The sequence below is a fragment of the Meles meles genome, chromosome 4, assembly GCF_922984935.1.
Source record: "Meles meles chromosome 4, mMelMel3.1 paternal haplotype, whole genome shotgun sequence".
NCBI lineage: Eukaryota > Metazoa > Chordata > Mammalia > Carnivora > Mustelidae > Meles > Meles meles.
Genome location: NC_060069.1, coordinates 12524369 through 12542139, shown reverse-complemented (window position 1 = coordinate 12542139; position 17771 = coordinate 12524369). Strand labels below are relative to the sequence as shown.

Below are 17771 nucleotides of genomic sequence, written 5' to 3'. Positions count from 1 at the left end.
CCAGCTTTTAATTACATGAGAACATTCTAGCTCAATTTTGATATTTGACTGTGAACAGCAAATGTACTCAAGTTCATTTACATAAATTTTACGTAAAATATTTAAATGCTTTGTTTTCTGAAGTAATAGTATAAAAGATATGTTCAGCTACTTATAACCAGATTTCTTTGAGTGGAATCTGATCTAGCTTTTGAAATAGGCTTCCTCAGTTTAAGCTCATCAAATCTGTCTTTTAATCTATACCAAAATATGAAAAATGAATTCTTTTTCATCATCATAAGGAAGAGGAATCAGAAACAAGTTACCTCTTACTGGGAGAACCCCATGTGGACAACTTTAGAGTATTATTGAAGATATCTGGGCTTTATCTGTATATTGATCACTCATCTATACACCACACATGGTAATTTTCCTGACCGGGATTGCAGAAAAAACATGGGACAAAGACTCCTAAGCCTGGTTCTACCACTAATTTGATGTGCCACAGGGTTTCTGTGGTTTCCTTTGGATCAGGAGCAAAATGAAAGCACTCACCATGTGGTCTTCGGGCTCTCTCTCACTCTCAGCCTCCTACACTGCATAATGCCTGAGGAGACGTGCAGTGTATACGCATACTGTTCCAAGATGTGCAAGAACAACCATGGCCCTCAGGTGAATCTCCCAGAATATGTGCTTCCACATTTCCCAGCACGTTTCACTCTTTGAACTCAGCTTTCAACAGCCTCCTCCTTATCACCTCTACCTATTCAAATGTGACTCATTCTTAAACGTCTAGCTCAAAGGCCAATATTTCCCTGAAGCTTCCTAATACCTAAACCTGAAACTGACCATTCTTATCTATAACATTCAAATGGTTCGTTTACACATTTTATTTTTCATTTTTTATTTATTTATTTACTTGACAGAGAGAGAGAGAGAGAGATCACAAGGAGGCAGAGAGGCAGGCAGAGAGAGAGGGAAGCAAGCTCCCTGCTGAGCAGAGAGCCCAATGCGGGGCTTGATCCCAGGACCCTGAGATCATGACCTGAGCTGAAGGCAGAGGCTTTAACTCACTGAGCCACCCAGGTGTCCCTCATTTACCCATTTTAAAATATCTGTTATGTATCATCTTACTATCTATGGATACACTTTATCTCCTTTATTAAACTGTAAACACCTCAAGGGGAGAAAAGGTTTATTTGTCTGACAACACTCTCCATACCAGTCCAGTCCTTGTTTTCAATACCCCCCACCCCAATCTGCCTAGCCTAAGAAGGTGTTTGTACTTCTCTTCTTCCTCTACTCCTGCATGGCTTTGACACCTGCAAGGCTTTGATCCAAGATTAAACCTCACCACTTCTAGGACCCAAGGAGGGATCACACATAGTGCAAAACCACAGTTTGGACAATTTAGAAGATCCATTTGTTGATGGTAATCACAAGGGCCATTAGGACAATCTAGAGGCCATGGATAGGGTAACCATACAACTAATTATCTAAATAGGGTCACTTCCTTTTTTTTTTTTTTAAGATTTATTTATTTATTTATTTGAGAAAGAGAGAGAAAGCAAGCACAAACAGGGGGAGGAGCAAAAGAAGAGGGAGAAGCAGACTCCCCACTGAGCAGGGAGCCCAGTGCAGGGCTCAGTTACAGGACTCCAGGATCATGACCTGAGCTGAAGGCAGACACTTAACCGAATAAGCCACTCAGGTGCCCTCGATAGAGACACTCTAAGAGTCAAAGGGGGAACTATTAATAATTACTCTGGGGCAAGAGGTGTGTCAACAGGAAGACCAGGATATGTGGCCACCCTGGACATGGGCATTCTTTCCTAGCCTCTGGAATGGTTTACAGGTTGTTCACATTTGCGTGATCAATTCCTTCTCTGCATTCTCCTTTTTCCCAAAGAAACGGCACATTTTTGATATGCTGGCTTATTAACAAGAGTTTAGACACTGAGAAGTAATCACAATCGTGACAGCATAAATACATAACCGCACACTTTTAGGAGACGGCACACAGGGCCCTCGCCTCCCCAGAGGGCGAGCTTCAGCGGTGCAGACAGGCAAGGACGCAGGAGTCCTGGAGGGGGTTTCTCACACTACTCTTCTCACTTGCAGCCTTTGTATTATCAATGGGAAGTCAACAAAATGAAATAAGATCTTATTTCCAAGGTTAATTTTGGGTAAAGCTCAACATAACATTATAAAAATAAAGAGCTATATTTAAGGTTCCAGACTATCTAGCACATTAGTATACTTCCCATCCACACTCCTTTAGCTAGCTTTAATAAATCAATTGTCACAAGGTAAGAAACCATTAAATTACTTTAAAAAAGAAATATAAAATGTAAGTATTACAAGAGTTATTGCTGTAGCAATATTATTTTAAAATTAAAATTATAATAATTTGAATTTAATTTTAAATATTTTATGGCTTACTTTTTCAGATGGAGTGAAAACAGAACAAATCAATAGAGCTAGGGGTGTAATGCAGCACAGCTATGTCCATTAAACATTATGTAAGAGTAAATTTCACAGTTTAAAAAATTTGAACACGCTAAAGCATTCTGTCTGAGCGCTTCTGCAGCAATACGACTATCCAGTTATGTGCAAATAAGAGTTTCGTGGTTAGCAGTTATCATTCATGAGTCCAGGAGAAGAAGGGGCAGGGAGCTAGGAGCTCTGAGGGATTCCTATGCCGGATCCTGTGGTGGGCACTGGGAGGTCCTGGCATCCAGAAGCCTCTTTGCCATGAACCCTGAGAACCTCCGTGGTCAGCACTCAGCTGCTGGTCTAGGTTCTGGGTCCTCACCCTTGTCGAGTCGCCCCTGTTATCACCCATGTGGGGTGCCATCACCCCCCTCTCGGGAAGTTCCTGGTAAAAAGGTTACCATGAAGAAATGTCACCGTGGGACTGCCACAGAGATCCGGGAAGCCCCAAGGGTCTAAGCTGTGCTAGATTTTGGTGAACAAAGAGGTCTACAAGACGTCTAACGATTTCATATGTGGCTTAAGTTTAAGAAGCATTTACATGCGTCAGTTACCTCTTCTGGCTTCGTCTCATAAAACATGAGGAGGTGGGAACTAACGAGGTGGCCTCAGCCGCAGCGTGAAAGAGTTCTCCAAACTTTCCTGTTTTTGCCTATTTTCCTACCCTTCCACTTTTTGCTGCAAAGGAGCACAGCGTAAGTGTCCCGTGCTTTGCTCCCCAGCTGCCTCCCTTACCTTCCAGTGGACTGGATGGCTCCCTGAGGACAGGGGCGATTCAAGTTCATTCTTGCAGCCCCCGCAGCACCCAGCACAGTTCTCTCCCCAGTGTTCAGACGAACTTGCCCCTGGCCTTCCCTCTTTCTCCAGGATGACTGCCACTCTCTGCAGTGTGCCTGCAGAGCCCACTGGTCCTTAGATCGCCCTCACTACCATGAATTCTAAGCTAGAAATAGCAGGGGACTAGTACATATCTGCTAAAATGTGTGGCTACTGTGCAGCAATCTGGGGAAAAGGCAGGTAATGAACGGATATGCTGTTTAAAATACTGCATTCTACTGACTCGTACTTCCAGATCTTATTTGCCTGAACACTTGAGCGAATAAGATCAGGAAGTGAAGAAGACCAAGAACAAAGGTATTTAGAATTTCTGTTTTTGGAAACAGTGGCCCTTGGTCAAGTCAGCTTGTGAAACAGGGCGTTCTCTGTGTATATCACCCTCTTGGGAACTCAGAGTGTCAGCAAAAGCCCTAAGATAACCCGCAGTAAAGACTTATGATTAGTTTTATTCAAACCAGTATTTCCCCAAATTGCTTTACCAAGGAGCCCTTTCTCCCATGTGACATTTACTAATCCCCTAAGAAGCCAAGGTTCCTCTGAACACACTGTGGGAAATGCTGGCCTAATCTGTTTTGTCTTTCCTTTGAATTGTATAACCCCTCTGAATTAAAGCTTTCAGATCCAGTTCTAGAACGGTCAAAATATTTCTGTTAAGTCTTATGATGCCACTCCCATTTTGTCTTTAACCACAGCAGCTACCTCACTCGAGGCCTAGTGTTTTGTGGTCGTAGCCCATGCATTTTGTGTAGAGGAGGTGGTAGAGCCGGCCTCCCGGTGCTAAGCACCCTGAGGAGCACAGGCTGCCAGCCTGGCCCATCTGGGAGAGGAGTGTCCCACACACTTAACCTTGCAGGCTGGAGAGCAACCGTCAGCACTCCCGAGTGCCGACAGCCTCCACGACATCCTGGGGTCGAAACAGTGCTCTTCGCCCACTAATTCTCCCTCAGAGCTACGATAAGTCAAAAAGTACAATAAGACCAGGATAGGATTAACGAAAATGAGATATCTTTAAGCACAAAAATGTAATATTCTAGGTATCCTGAGGATACCACATTAACGTTAAGTTGATTACAAATTACAGGTATCTCAGAGCAGTTGCTGTAAGGAAGGAAAGCATCACACATTATAATCACGAGACAGAAGCAATTGCCCCTAATGGCGCTTAAAATTTATTTTAGAAAATAATGAAATTTCTCAGTTATACCAGCCTGAACAATGAAAACAAAATAAAAATGAGCAAATCAAGGGCTGGATGCAGAGAAAGATAAAAAAACTCGTCGTCATGTATGTGTAGGAAATAGCATATGCTTTAGAAATCAATTCGGATATGTTCTTGAAAAGCAAACCACTATTTAATCCGACAGAGGCAAGTATTTCTGAATCCTGCTCTCTAAAACAACACCAATAAAATACTGAGCTCTTTCAAATGCAGCAAGGTCAGAGGAATCATTTTTCCAACATAGGTAAATGAAGCATGACATGGGAAAGCTCGCCCTAGCAAGAGTGCCTGAGTATGTCTGGTGTTTTGTCTTAAGATATCTCTCTCACCCAGGCTCCATAAAAATACAAAGAATAACTCACCATGTCATAAGTTGTTACAATCTTCTTTAGAACCTCAGGCACAATTCCCTGCAACTCCATCGTGGGGTACTGCTCGCTCAGATTCAGGACCACCAGCGGCGTGTTGTCGGGTCCCAGGAAGCGGGGAGACACCGCCAACATGCACTGCATGAGATTGGCCACAGACGAGAGGCCGCACAGCTCCTTGAATGACACCACAGCATTCTGTTCAGTGGAAAGAAAGGAGGCACTTACTAACTGGAGGTTTTAATTTCTCGTGGATATTCTACTTGATAGACCTGACTGTACTTGAACTGCCTGGTACAACCATTATTAGCAATGTCATGACAGAATTAACCAATGATTATTCCATACCAGGGAAAAGTGGCTATTTTCCAAAGTAAATACAGTTACAGACATTTTCAATCCAATTTATCAAAAGTACAGAAGATGTGGGTAAGTTAAATTCATCTGAAGGATAAAACCTCTTTTCAGATCAAAGTTCACGGTGGTGCTAAGGCTGATATGCAATCATGAGCAAACAAAAAGAATGACTTCTATGTTCAAAAAAGGTAAAGGAAAAAAAAATCAGATCAGGTTTAAAGTAAGCATCAAATATGCCAGCCATCCAAAAAGGAAAGGAATATTTGCAAGAAAGAAACTTGAGTGTCTTTCACCCATTTACACTGGTTCCAAATAGAAAGGAATTTTTGTTTTGTTTTGTTTAAACAACAAGCTTTTTGTCTCAGTTCTGGAGGCTAAAAGTCCAAGATCAAGGTTTTGATATGGTTTGTACCTCTGAGGGCATGAGAGACTGACTGCTCTATCTCTCTTAGCTTTGGAAGTCATGTGAAGACAGAGATCTACCAGCCAAGGGATGCCGAGGATTGCCAGCAAACTACAGAAAATCTAAAGGAATTTCAAGGCCAAAGCAGTTTACTCGAGAGATCTGCCCAGTAGGAGACCCTCCCCTATTAGCATGTCCACTGATTGCAACCTTTCTCCCCCACCATTCCCTTCTCCCTTTTCTCACCACCAGAGCTATGCCATTAAAATCTCTAGTAAAGAAAACTCTTTGACACTGTCAAATGTCGTGGTTGGCATTCTTAGAGCACCTACCAAGTGCTAAGCGACCAGGACTACTTAGTACCCATTCACTCACTTAATACTCCCAACAAGCTGTGCTGTGGGTGAGAAGCGGAGTCTGGGCTCTGACCTCTCTCTGTTGTTTCCCTAAGGTCACTCAGCTGGTGAGGGAAGGAGTCAAAATTTTACCTGGAATCTGTTGATGCTGAGGTTTATGCTTTTAATTACTGTGCTATAACAACCGGTAAATTCTAACCAAAATGGGAGTTATTCCAGGTGCACTTGGGTCCTGATCTGGGCTGAGCATGGTGGCCAGAGGAGAAGAATCCAGGCCTTCCAAGTCCTGTGTCTTCTGTTCTCAGATACCCCAGTCTAAGAAATGAGCAGCACTTTGGTTTTCTCAAACATTTTCTTTAATATCTCTTGAAACATGGACTTTTAAGGACATTTCGCTCAAAATCTCTTGGATGGTGACTGCTTGTGACACCAAACCATGGCTGTGGGGTCTCCCAATCACTCCATCACACCTCCCTGTTTTATCTTCTTCATAGCTCTTGCTAGCGTCTGCAACTGTCCTATTTGCTCATTCACCTGCTCAGGGTCCATTTCCCCCCCGCCACCTGCTTGCAGCTGAAGGCACTGCTTGTTCATGGCTGCGTCCTCAGGGCCCAGACTCTCTGTGCGACAGGTGCCCATTAACCCTGCCACTGACCCATCTGCCGGGCGTGGCGCAGACACACAACTCTGGACACAGGATGCTAGAGCTCCAGAGGATCCCCGCGGGAGTGCTGGGGCACGCACAGCCCTAGGGCAGGCGACAACAGCGTGCCTTGCTCTGAGCCAAGGGTTTCCCAAGCCATTCTTGCCCTCAGAAACAGGGAAGAGCCCTTCAGGTCTCTGTTAAAGCTTTGAATTGGAGAGAAAGAGAATAAAATTCCTCTACTGTGGCAAGGTCTTTTTATGAATGAGGTATCTATAAGATCTGTGCAGGGTTGAAATCTGCTGAATATTCTGAGTCAGATTTTACTTGTTGGTGGCATTCTTCTTGTAATAGTTATTTATAGTTATATAACCAGCTAATATATTTAATATACATGTCCTAATAAACACACACAGAGCAGTTACCACAGAGTGGCAGGCACTCGCACACACTGGGGTGGGAAAGGGCCAGAAGCTGTGTGAGGCAGGCCCGGGCACACTGCTGCACATGCGGACAATCCTTAATTAATTCCTGACTGCTTTTAGCCATTACACAGTTTAGAGGTAATTATTATCTTAGACTTCTAATAAATACAGACGCCACACGTCTTTTACTTAAACACTTGAACAACCGTCCTCCAAAAACAAGAGGCAGCTCTAAACACACACACATCAGATCACTTAAGTGCTTGCTGTTCTCCTAGCAATACAGCTCCAGAAGAAAGGGTTGGAACATGGGCCTTTTAGTTTGGTAGGTCATCAAAGTGTGCTCCAACTAAAGGATATTCTGGAAAACCAGAGATTCCCATGTACACTCTTAGAAAACAATGGAGATCTGTAAAGCAGACAAGGACTAGGATGTGGTTATGTGAGACAGCAACAAAACTGGTTTATTCTAATGCATTGTCAATATTTTCAATACCAACTGCAGTTCTAGAAATGCAAATGATAAAAAAAGATGAGACTACTGGTAAATGTTCTAATAACAAATTAGAATTTACAAATTACTGAAAATGAAACATACTGTTGTAAACCCCAAAGCCCTCAAAGTATTCGTGGACGGTGCAGAGGGGACACTGTGAAGAAAAGCCTTTAAGGAAATACTTAAACCCAAGAACATACCTGCATGTTCTCTCTCAGATCTGTGGCATCCCGGATAGGGGGCTGGGCATTCTTGAACACCTCGTCCACAGTTTTAATCCACAGTGTTCTTAAAGATGCATATTCCCTGGATTTCTTCCCTTTTCTCACAGAAAGGCCCCTTTTATGAGGTTTCCCTCCTCCTCTTCGGTTAGTAATAGCCACGTGGACAAACAAAGAGGCGTGCGCGAGGACCTCTCCAGTCAAGGACTGCAGGGGGACGTGGCGGTAGCCTGTCTGTAAACATTCAAAGGGAATTGTGTACTGGCCAATGAACTCATCCCCAATGTAGTCATCATCCAGTACTACAAAGCGCACCATGGCCAGTTCAGGTAGGTTGATCTGAAATTCGAAGCTTTCATCAAAAATGGGAGCATCTCCATTCTGGTGCACGGTTTTCGTCCTTTGTTCTGCACAGTCGGCAGGGATTCCGTGAATCTCCACATAGACGTAAGGATCCACCACATCCCCTTTGGCACCTGATCCTTTGGGTTTGGGAAAGTTCTGCCCGCTGATGATTTTAATGTGAAGAAGCTGCGGTGAGACTCCTGGCACAGAGTCCTTCGTGTTGGCACTGAAGAAAGAAACCTCTTCCCTCATGATGGCCGGCCGGAGGACGTAGCCGCAGTTTCCGTTCTGCCGAAACCAGCCAATATTCAGGTCCATCATCAGGCCTGGGGTCTGAAAGTTCATGGCTACGATCTGACAGCCACACTTCCAAAAATCTTGAGGGTTCATGTTACTGGAGTCAATTCTCATTGGGCTGGGGAAAACCCTGGCGAGAAAACGTTTGTTGTAATTCACAAAGTCCCCGGGGTTTTCATTGGCGTATTTGCTGGCAAGCACTTCGTTAAACGAACAGACCTCCCAGTACTTCTGAACCTGAAATGATACCTGAAATTCTTTGAACTGAACAGACTTACAGATGCTCACCAGCTCAGACAGTTCTTTACAGAGCTGAAATCGCTTCACAGGCACATTGTTGGGCTGCTCCACGTTCTCTTTGCCCATCCTCTGAGACATTTCTGCCCCTTCATCTTCGTCGGTAACATCCCCTTCAACGCCAGAGCAGTTTGAGGACAGCTTCTTTGCTTTAATTAGTATCCTCCCTTTCAGGACATCTGGGGAGGGTAGGTAAGATTCCTCCACATTGGGCGATGTTGTATAGAGTTTGTCCCCTAAAATCTTCTTCATGTGCTGAACCATTACCTTCTGCTGTTTAATAGAACAGTGATTTTCTAAACACAAGATAAGAGGGTACTCTGAAGCAAAGAATGCATACTTGTTAATAATATCAATGACGCTGCGGAAGACTATCTGAGAGGTCATGGTGTGGCCCGTGTAAATTACAGGTTCGTTATCTGGCCCATCCCACACATCCAGTTCAACACTCCGGCAACCCATTTTGAGAGCTCGGATGTATCCCGTGATGTCAGAGGGACCTCGGAACTGATCTTCTATTAAGTATGTATTATGAGATGAGTTTATAAAGTAATGAGACAAAGGTTGCTTCATATCTTGACAGACCTTCTTATGTTCCGGATCAAATATATAACAATCAGGGGACATAAGGTACTTAGTGAACCCATCTATGGAAAGCCAGCCCTTTTCCTGACCTTCTTTGGATGGCTCATACTTGCTAATAATTTCAAGGCTTATTTCCTCATTTATATGTGCCACACCCTGCTCTGCCTCAAGAAACATCATAAGGTCCTTGGTATCAAGAAATTCTTTATTGCTTGAAAACTGAACTAAAAGGAAATAAATTTCAGGTCTGGTACAAAGCTCATGGAAAACCTCAACAAATTCTTCCTTTGTGACTTCAGTACCAGCTTTGTCCTTGGATTTGTGCAATTCTTTGAACTTAAGCTCAATTTTGCTAGTTTTTAAACCGGGATTGAGGTCTCTGATACACTGCACAGCATTACACAGAGTTATATGTCCAAGGTTATCTACATCAATTTCACTAAACATTTGTGAAACCCAAGAAGTCCTCATGTTGTCTTGGCTACTTTCTAACATATCAAGTGTATGTTTTCCATAAGAAATTAGGTACCGCAGTCCCGTAACCCAGATGTTCGCAACATCTGCAGAGTTGGCAACCAAATCAAGTGACTCATAATTCTCTCCATATATGACTGAAAATGCACAATCTTCAGATATCTGGTCAGAAATGCCATTGCTGCGGAATATGTCTGTATTTTTTCCCGTTCTCACTTCCTTGATGGATTTGATATCAATCTTGGCTTTCTCGGAGTCCTTCTTAGATGGTTCCCACCTCAGGCTCTGCATGTCAGCATCCAGTAAAAAGTACCTATGGTAAATCCTGGAGTTGGAGCGAACCTTTTTGAGTTCGGAACCCTCGACCATTGAATTGATGCAATCGCTTGCACTGCTGATCTTCTTCTCCGTCGGCATGCTACTAAATGAGACGGTCTTCTTCCGTTCTCTTTTCTGTTTTGTACCATCCTGGGAGAGAGAAAAAAAAAGTGTACAAGAATAACATAAACACGGGTTTCTGTGTTCAAGACTAGGAATAAAAATTTAATTTCTTCAAAAAAATCCTACTGTGAGGATCTCCTATTGAATGATCTATGATAAATGACAATCACTTCTAGAGCTTAGAAGCAGCTCTGGAGTTTGCAGTCTAATATAAACAGGTAAAAAATCATTATTGAATAATTGCAAGCCCATGGGTGTCAAGAAACACAATTTCAGTAATACAGAATAAAATCCTGTACAGAGAATGGACTGCTTAATTTGCAGGGCTCAGGGAAAAATGAAAACACAGGACTCCCTATTCAAAAATTTTAAGCATTTTAGGGGCTCTTGGTGGCTCAGTCTGTGAAGTGTCCGACTTTTGATTTCAGCTCAGGTCACGATCTCAAGGGCCATGAGGGCAAGCCCCCATTAGGCTCTGCACTGAGTGTGCGGAGTCTGCTTAAGATTCTCTGTCCTCTCCCTCTGGCCCTCCCCAGTCTCTCTCTCTCAAACAATAACAAAATTATTAAGAATTTCAAGGTGACAGAAGAGTACTGATTCAAGTACGGGCCTTACTGAGTGTGGGGCCTGCCCTACCGCACAGGTCATACACCCATGAAGCAGACTCCGCAACTGAATGCATCTCCCACACCAGTGTTCCTCAAAGGCCTGTCCCCATACCACTTGCCTCAGAAACACCTGGCTTACCTGATTAGAATGCAGATTCCTAGGCTCATAGGATCAGATCTCTAGGGGGTAGTGCTCAGGAATTCACACTGTAAGCAACACTCTAGGTGAAGGGGAGGCACACTGAAGTTTGAAAACCACTTCCTGACCACTTGGACTATTTCTGGAAACGCCAAAAATCCAGAAACAGCTAAATACTGACCACTAAACTGTCAGACACTGACATTCCAGCCCAAATTCCTGGCTCTCAAGTGTCTCCGATTAGTCACGGTTCTCAAGACTTCGCACATGTACGGTTCTGCGGCTGCAGTTGTACTGAGTCTGGGTGGGAGGACAGCTGGACGGATTAAAGCCTGCTGCCACGCACGGGGCTGGAGCCCAGAACAATGTCCCCTAAGTGTGTGCAGCACCACCGGGTTGTGAACGCCGTCAAGGGAAACGCTCTCAGCGGGACCCACTTCTGAAGGAGTCCGCGTCTGCAAGGGCACAGCCCTCAACTTCCCTGCGCTGCGCCACAGGAGCCTGCCTTAAGAGGCTGATGCCATCGTTATGTGTGTACTGAAGCTCCTTCCCTGTACAGACACCTTTATGACCTTTTTTAAAAATGCTCAAATGATCTCAAAGCAACTTTCACAATTTTCACCCAAAACGTGATATTGCCTTTCAGGAAGTATATGAGATTTTTGATAAATTTTCAGTAAGTCGTTCTATTCATACACAGGGAAAAGACGTGGAGGTTGAGATTATACAACGTTTGTGGCAACGAAGAGAAGAGCATGAAGAATATTATACAAAGGCAATTCTAACTCTTCTGCTTTGGAGAGAATCTATCTTGAATAAAATCTCTACATTTTAGAGAGTGATTACGCTAGTCTTCTGCATCCGAAATTTAAAACCACTCTTACTTTTTGACTATCTGTACTTCCAAAAGCAATTTGCAGGAGGTAATTAAACTTAAACTTTAAATCACATGGTTATCATTTCCCTTAAAGTTTCAAAATGAACCATAGAGGCTTTTTAAATGCCAAGATACAACATAAAAGCCACAATGTAGAGTATTTCTTTGCAACTGAATCCTCAGAACAATAAAGTGCAAAAGACATAAAAACGGTGGCAGTTGTATCCATAAGATGAATTGCATCATAGCTCTCCCAAACCCCTAAGCATAGCCTGTGTTCTATCTATTTAAGTGAGTTGGCATGAAATTAAATTTGTAATCAACCATGCATAAGGGCCTGAAACAAATGTATAAATTTCCAATTTTTCAGAACGACAGTTGCTTTCCTTTAAAAACAAACATGTACCTTTAGTAAAGACAACATGCTAATTAAGTAAGGGAATTTTATAATCGTTATAAATTATAACTCTAAGGTGTCACTAGTAAAAAGAAGTCACAAAGATAAATGAAGTTGCTTACCCATTTATCCATTAAAAATACATATAGCATTTCCTCAGCACTGTAATCTTTCATTCTGTCCATCTTAACATACTGATTAATACTCACCTACTACTTTCTAATGTATTACAATTGGTACATTTCAGATTCATAGCTCTCTCTGTTATTAAGAAGAAAAAGCCAAATCACAAAGCACACTAATAAGATACTTATGTGCTCACACACCCCCATCTCTGGGACAGACAGGAGCTTAACCACCATACTTGAGGCTTTCAAAACATTGCCCTGCTTTTCACCAGCCAGCCAGGTTTTCATTGGGGAGTTCTGATCCTTCATTGCAGACACAGTCACGTGACGGTCACCTCAATACAGGCTGATATAATGACAGCAGGCTCTTCCCTTACAAGAGACCTTCCTGTCTCTTCCCCCTTGTCTTCAGTGACCCAGAACCATCCTGTCCTCTCCAGAGCACACCACGGCCTCCTTCCTCTCCAACAGATGAAGCTATTAGCAAACACCAACAGTGTGCTTGCTTAGAGACCAAACAGGAGAACGGATGTGTGAGCTTACTCTCACCACCGGATGGACCTGAACCACTGGCTGGAAGCTGCAGGTGGATGTGAAGGCAGGCCAGCCCCCACAGCCCAGAGGAAGAGAAGAGAAGGACAGAAGCCCCTGTGTGGGAGGGAGGAACAACTGAGGCTCAAATAGCAGGAGATCCAGGTCCCCAGTTGACCTGACTCCCAGAATCTTTATCCCACACCTACTTGGCTTTCACTTTTCAGCCCAGACGTGATCAAGTACAGCTCACCCTTGAACAACTCGAGGGTTAGGGGTGCCCATCCGTCACACAGTTGAAAATCTGCTGATCACTTCTGATTCTCCAAAAACTCAACCACTCAGAGCCTGCTACTGACCTTGTAGCCTTACTGGTAACACATAGTTGATTAATACATACTTGGCATGTTGTGTATTACAGGCTGTATTCTTACAATAAACTAAGCTACAGAAAATGTTTTTAAGAAAATTGTCGGGAACAGAAAATACATTTACATCAGTGCACCGTATTTATTGGGAAAAAAAGGTCCACGTCTAAGTGACCTGTACAGCTCAAACCCTCACCGTTCAAGGGTCTGCTGTACTTGCATAAACTCAGCAGCTGATCAACACCACGGCTGGCGTCTCTTTCCTATATTCGCTCCTAATGTTACTTAGTTTAAATTTAACAGTGAAAAGTGCCACATATGTAGTCTTTTTATCTAGAGAAAACAAAATTCATATAATTTACATGAACTAATCACCTAAAACCAGAGGAAAAGATGTAAGTTTCTGCTGAGATAAAGATGCCTCAAAATGCTTCTAAAAACAGTGTGATATTTCGAAGCTGGTTCTTCTCAGTGGCAAAAACAAGAGAATATAAACTTCTGATACTCTATCAGCACTTATTAACACCAAGAGAAGAAACACGAAACAAATGTTCGGTCTGAAGGAAAATCAGCTTTCGAAAAGCCCATCTCCACGTCAACCCTGAAATGCTGAATTCTAGATACAGGCCGGGATTCCAGAGTGGGGCTGGGTGTGGGGCATATCAGAAGGAAGAGGGGGATGGAGTACAAAAACCAAGCAGTCATTTGCCTTTCTGGTTTGTTTTGAGTCAAGTCATTTAATCTGGTTTAGAAATAACATTTAAAAAGACCTTGAGATCTCTATGTTAACTGAAGGGGGCCTAGGAATAAAGAGAGTTAAGAAACACCAGGTTAAAGAAATTTCTATCCTTAACAAAAGAAAACAGGACGCCCCCAGAAGCAACTTGTGGCCCCTTAAAGGAGCACAGCAAGGCCTGGCCTTTCTTAAGCTCAGTAACAAGAACGTTGAATTGAAGGAAGAAGTCACGCTGGGCACATCAGAGCAGCCTTGCAAGGTTTCTCATTCGTTAAAACTTTGATGTGCTCTCCAAGATGAGCAAAGACGGAAAAAAAAAGGATCTGGAGGAAAATCGGTCACTTTGAAGGTCATTTTGTACAATCAGATGAACTGAAAAGAATAAAATAACTTGCAGAAAAGCTAGGTACAGCCAAATGTTGCTTCCCGCTCACATGGAATTCCATTTTACTGCAAATAACAGAGAGGTGCTTGGCCCACAGGCTCCTCTCCTCACGGGCCCCCTCTACCAGGATGCCCTCTACTGCATTCCCAGAGCTCACCTTGGCCCAACTTTGGCAAGGAGTCTGTGAACCCGCAGATCAGCTTTTGGCTTGGGAACCCACAGGAGAATTGAAAGTCATGTGTGTAAGCAGGTACCATCAAGAGAATAGCTCAGAATATGGAAAGCCAAGAGAGAACATCATTACAACCAGGATGAGAAAAAGCCAAACTATCTATAAAATCGTAAGTTTTCTTCTATTCATCAGAGAACGGTGGTCACAAAGCAACCAAGGGAGCTGCATTCCAGAGAGTGACAGGCCCTTCCGAGGACAGACAAGACCCAGAAACTACTTCACGTTTGACAGGGCATGGGAGAGAGAGGTCAACAGGGAAGCTACACACATAAGAAGTCAGCTAAGATTTTCAGGAATTCGTACAGGCCAAGTGTGGGCTAGGATATCAGTGTAGAGTAACAGAGAGCCCCAGACACACGCAGAGTTTGCACACATTTGTAGGTCTGCTTCATGGGTGCTCCTGAGAAAAACTGAGAGAACAGGAGAGAGAGCCCCTCTCCAGGGCACAGACATGGGGGGCAGGTTGAAATTCTGCCTCTTTCCCCAACTACCCTCCCATATTAAAGCAAAAGTCTTAAGCCACTGAGGGAAGTGCAGCAAGCCCTCTTCTTCCAGCACCACTGGGGTCAAGGCAGAAGCAAAATCCATCCATCTCTACAGCCAGGCAAAGATCTACTGCCCCAAAGGGTAGAAGAACCTCTTGGACTCAGGAGCCTGCACCAATAAAAGCAGAATTCTATTACCACCAAGAGAGAGCAGAAGACTGTCTCCAGCCCCAGCTCCATGCAGACACGGGCCAAGTGTGGCTGCTGAGGGGAGCAGGGCAGGTGTGCCCACAAGGTTCCATCCTAATGAACAGGAGCATATGGCTGCCGAATACTGAAACTAGATCAGGAGGACCAAGAACTCCCCCTGACTTTCCCAGAACCCTGGCACCAAGGAGCAAGCCGTGCACCATGGAAGTGGGGCAAGAACACGGAAAGAGACTCCTTTCTCACACAGCCATCTGAGGATGAAAGCTGAGGGCAGAGCAGGTACCATAAGTAAACCTCTAGTCCCCACCCTAAACACAAGGCTATTGTTGCCCACTGGGGTAGGAATTTAAAGTCAGGGGTACAATAAAGGTAACAATGGCGCCTCAAAATACAAAACCCATGCAATTATTGACTAGACTGGCTCAACTTCCCCAACATTAATGACCCAGAAGATGAAGAGGCATGTTCATTTCTGAGTGTAAGTGTTATTTACTTCAGTCTTTACGAAACATGATGCCCAGCATTCACTCCACATTACAGCACGCACACACGCACGCACACACACACACGCACACACACACAAAACACCCCTTAGACATCTCACAGTCAAACTGCTCAACAACAAATACAAAAAAAAAAACCTTAAAATTATATACAGAGGAACATAAATAAGAATAACAATTCAGGGACACCTAGGTGGGTTCAGTCGGTTAACGTCTGATTCTTGGTTTCAGCTCAGGTCATGATCTCATGGGTTATGGGATGGAGCCCAGCGTCTGGCTCCTCCATCAGCATGGAATCCGCTCAAAAGATTCTCTCCCTCCGCCCCTCCCCCTGCTTGTTCTCTTTCTCTCTCTCTCTCTCTCTCAAAATAATCACTCTTTTAAAATAATGACAACAGGGGCATCTGGGTGGCTCAGAGGATTAAGCCTCTGCCTTTGGCTCAGGTCGTGATCCCAGGGTTCTGGGATCGAGCCCCGCATCTGGCTCTCTGCTCAGCAGGGAGCCTGCTTCCCCCCTCTCTCTGCCTGCCTCTCTGTCTACTTGTGATCTCTGTCTGTCAAATAAATAAATAAAATCTTTAAAAAAAAAAAAAAAACCAATGACAACAGGAGTGCATTACAGGGGATCCACTTATCTAGCCACAGGGCATCTACTTGACCAGGCTTGCAAATGTACTGAATTCTTTTCAAAAGTTATTCCCCTTTAAAGTACTACAGTTCCTAAATTTTCCTGTGCTGCCACAAATGTATCCCTAACCTAGATGTCAGTCTCTGAAGGCTCACAGGTGGGTTTCAGAGGCCTCAAAAGACTGATGGATTCTGAAAGTGATACGCAAACCCATCCCTCTTGCTCGAAGAGGTTTAGAGTCATGCACCTTATTAACACAAACTTCAAAAGGCAAAGAAAAAGATTATCATTTCCTAAAAAAGAAAGTCAGCCTTACACGTTAAAGGCAAAGGGTATATGGGCTATAGGACTGTCAAGGAAATTTTAAGGCTATCCAAAAGAGAGATGACAAACTGAGAGACAGGCAAACAAAAGGAAACCACATTATTTATGGATATAAGGAACAGATTTTCACTAATAACAGCAAAACCAATCAGTCATAGGAAGAGTTCTTACTTATAGCTGTAAAATAGGTTTTCTTAATTCCAAGGGAAACGAAATAATCCAATAGCTTATGTACTTTCTAATTTAGTAATCACCCACAGAAATACTATGAGCCCCAAGAGGCAAGCTAGCATTACATAGTCTTTAGTCCTCCAGCTTTCCACCTGTAAAACAGAGACTTAAAAAAATACCTGTGCCCCCCATGTGTTATTTATAGTATCTACTTCATAGGGTTGTTACAATAATAAATGAGTTCACAGCTGGAAAGTGCTCAAAATGCTGCCTGAAGTTTTGTACACTCTGCGTGAGGTGCTGTTCAATAAATACATTTCAGGCTGAAATTATTTCTTCATGAAAGAATAATAAAAAGAACATGATTATAAATGTGCAATTGCAGTACTCTAATCACTTAGGATTTGTTGGAAGTTAGTCCCATTCCAGAAGGAACAGAATGAACACAGTTCCCCTCTGGGTTGTGTCTCACTGAGGCTACCAGTTAATGCTCCTGGGGGACTTTTAAGCACAACCAAGTGGATGTGATGCCCAAGATATATTGGGAAACTGTTGAAAGCAGCCAGATGCTCTCTTCAGCAGGTTGTGTCCCCACATTCATAGGGCACAAACAAATAAATCAGTTCTCAATGTCTTTTGTTAATTTTATTTATTTTTCTTTTGTTAATTTTAAATCCCATCAATTTAGTTAGAATTATAATTTAACTCACATGTAAGTATTCGCATGTAAAAAGAAAAATACGAAGCAATGATCCCCATAATATTTTTGTCTAAAAAATACTGAAACGACTTCACTCAAAGCACTTTCTGACC

General features: G+C 43.2%; 1 protein-coding gene across 1 annotated transcript in view; it reads right to left on the bottom strand.

Annotated features, from left to right (window-relative positions):
• The window catches only part of PLCL2 (phospholipase C like 2), a 202605-nt gene that overhangs the window by 68887 nt on the left and 115947 nt on the right, over positions 1 to 17771 (bottom strand). Inside the window, exons 2-3 of the mRNA XM_046002602.1 lie at positions 7777 to 10263; positions 4891 to 5094 (exon numbers count right to left, since the gene is read on the bottom strand). Of these exons, the coding sequence (XP_045858558.1) occupies positions 4891 to 5094; positions 7777 to 10263 (2691 nt within the window). The remainder of the gene's footprint in view (positions 1 to 4890; positions 5095 to 7776; positions 10264 to 17771) is intronic.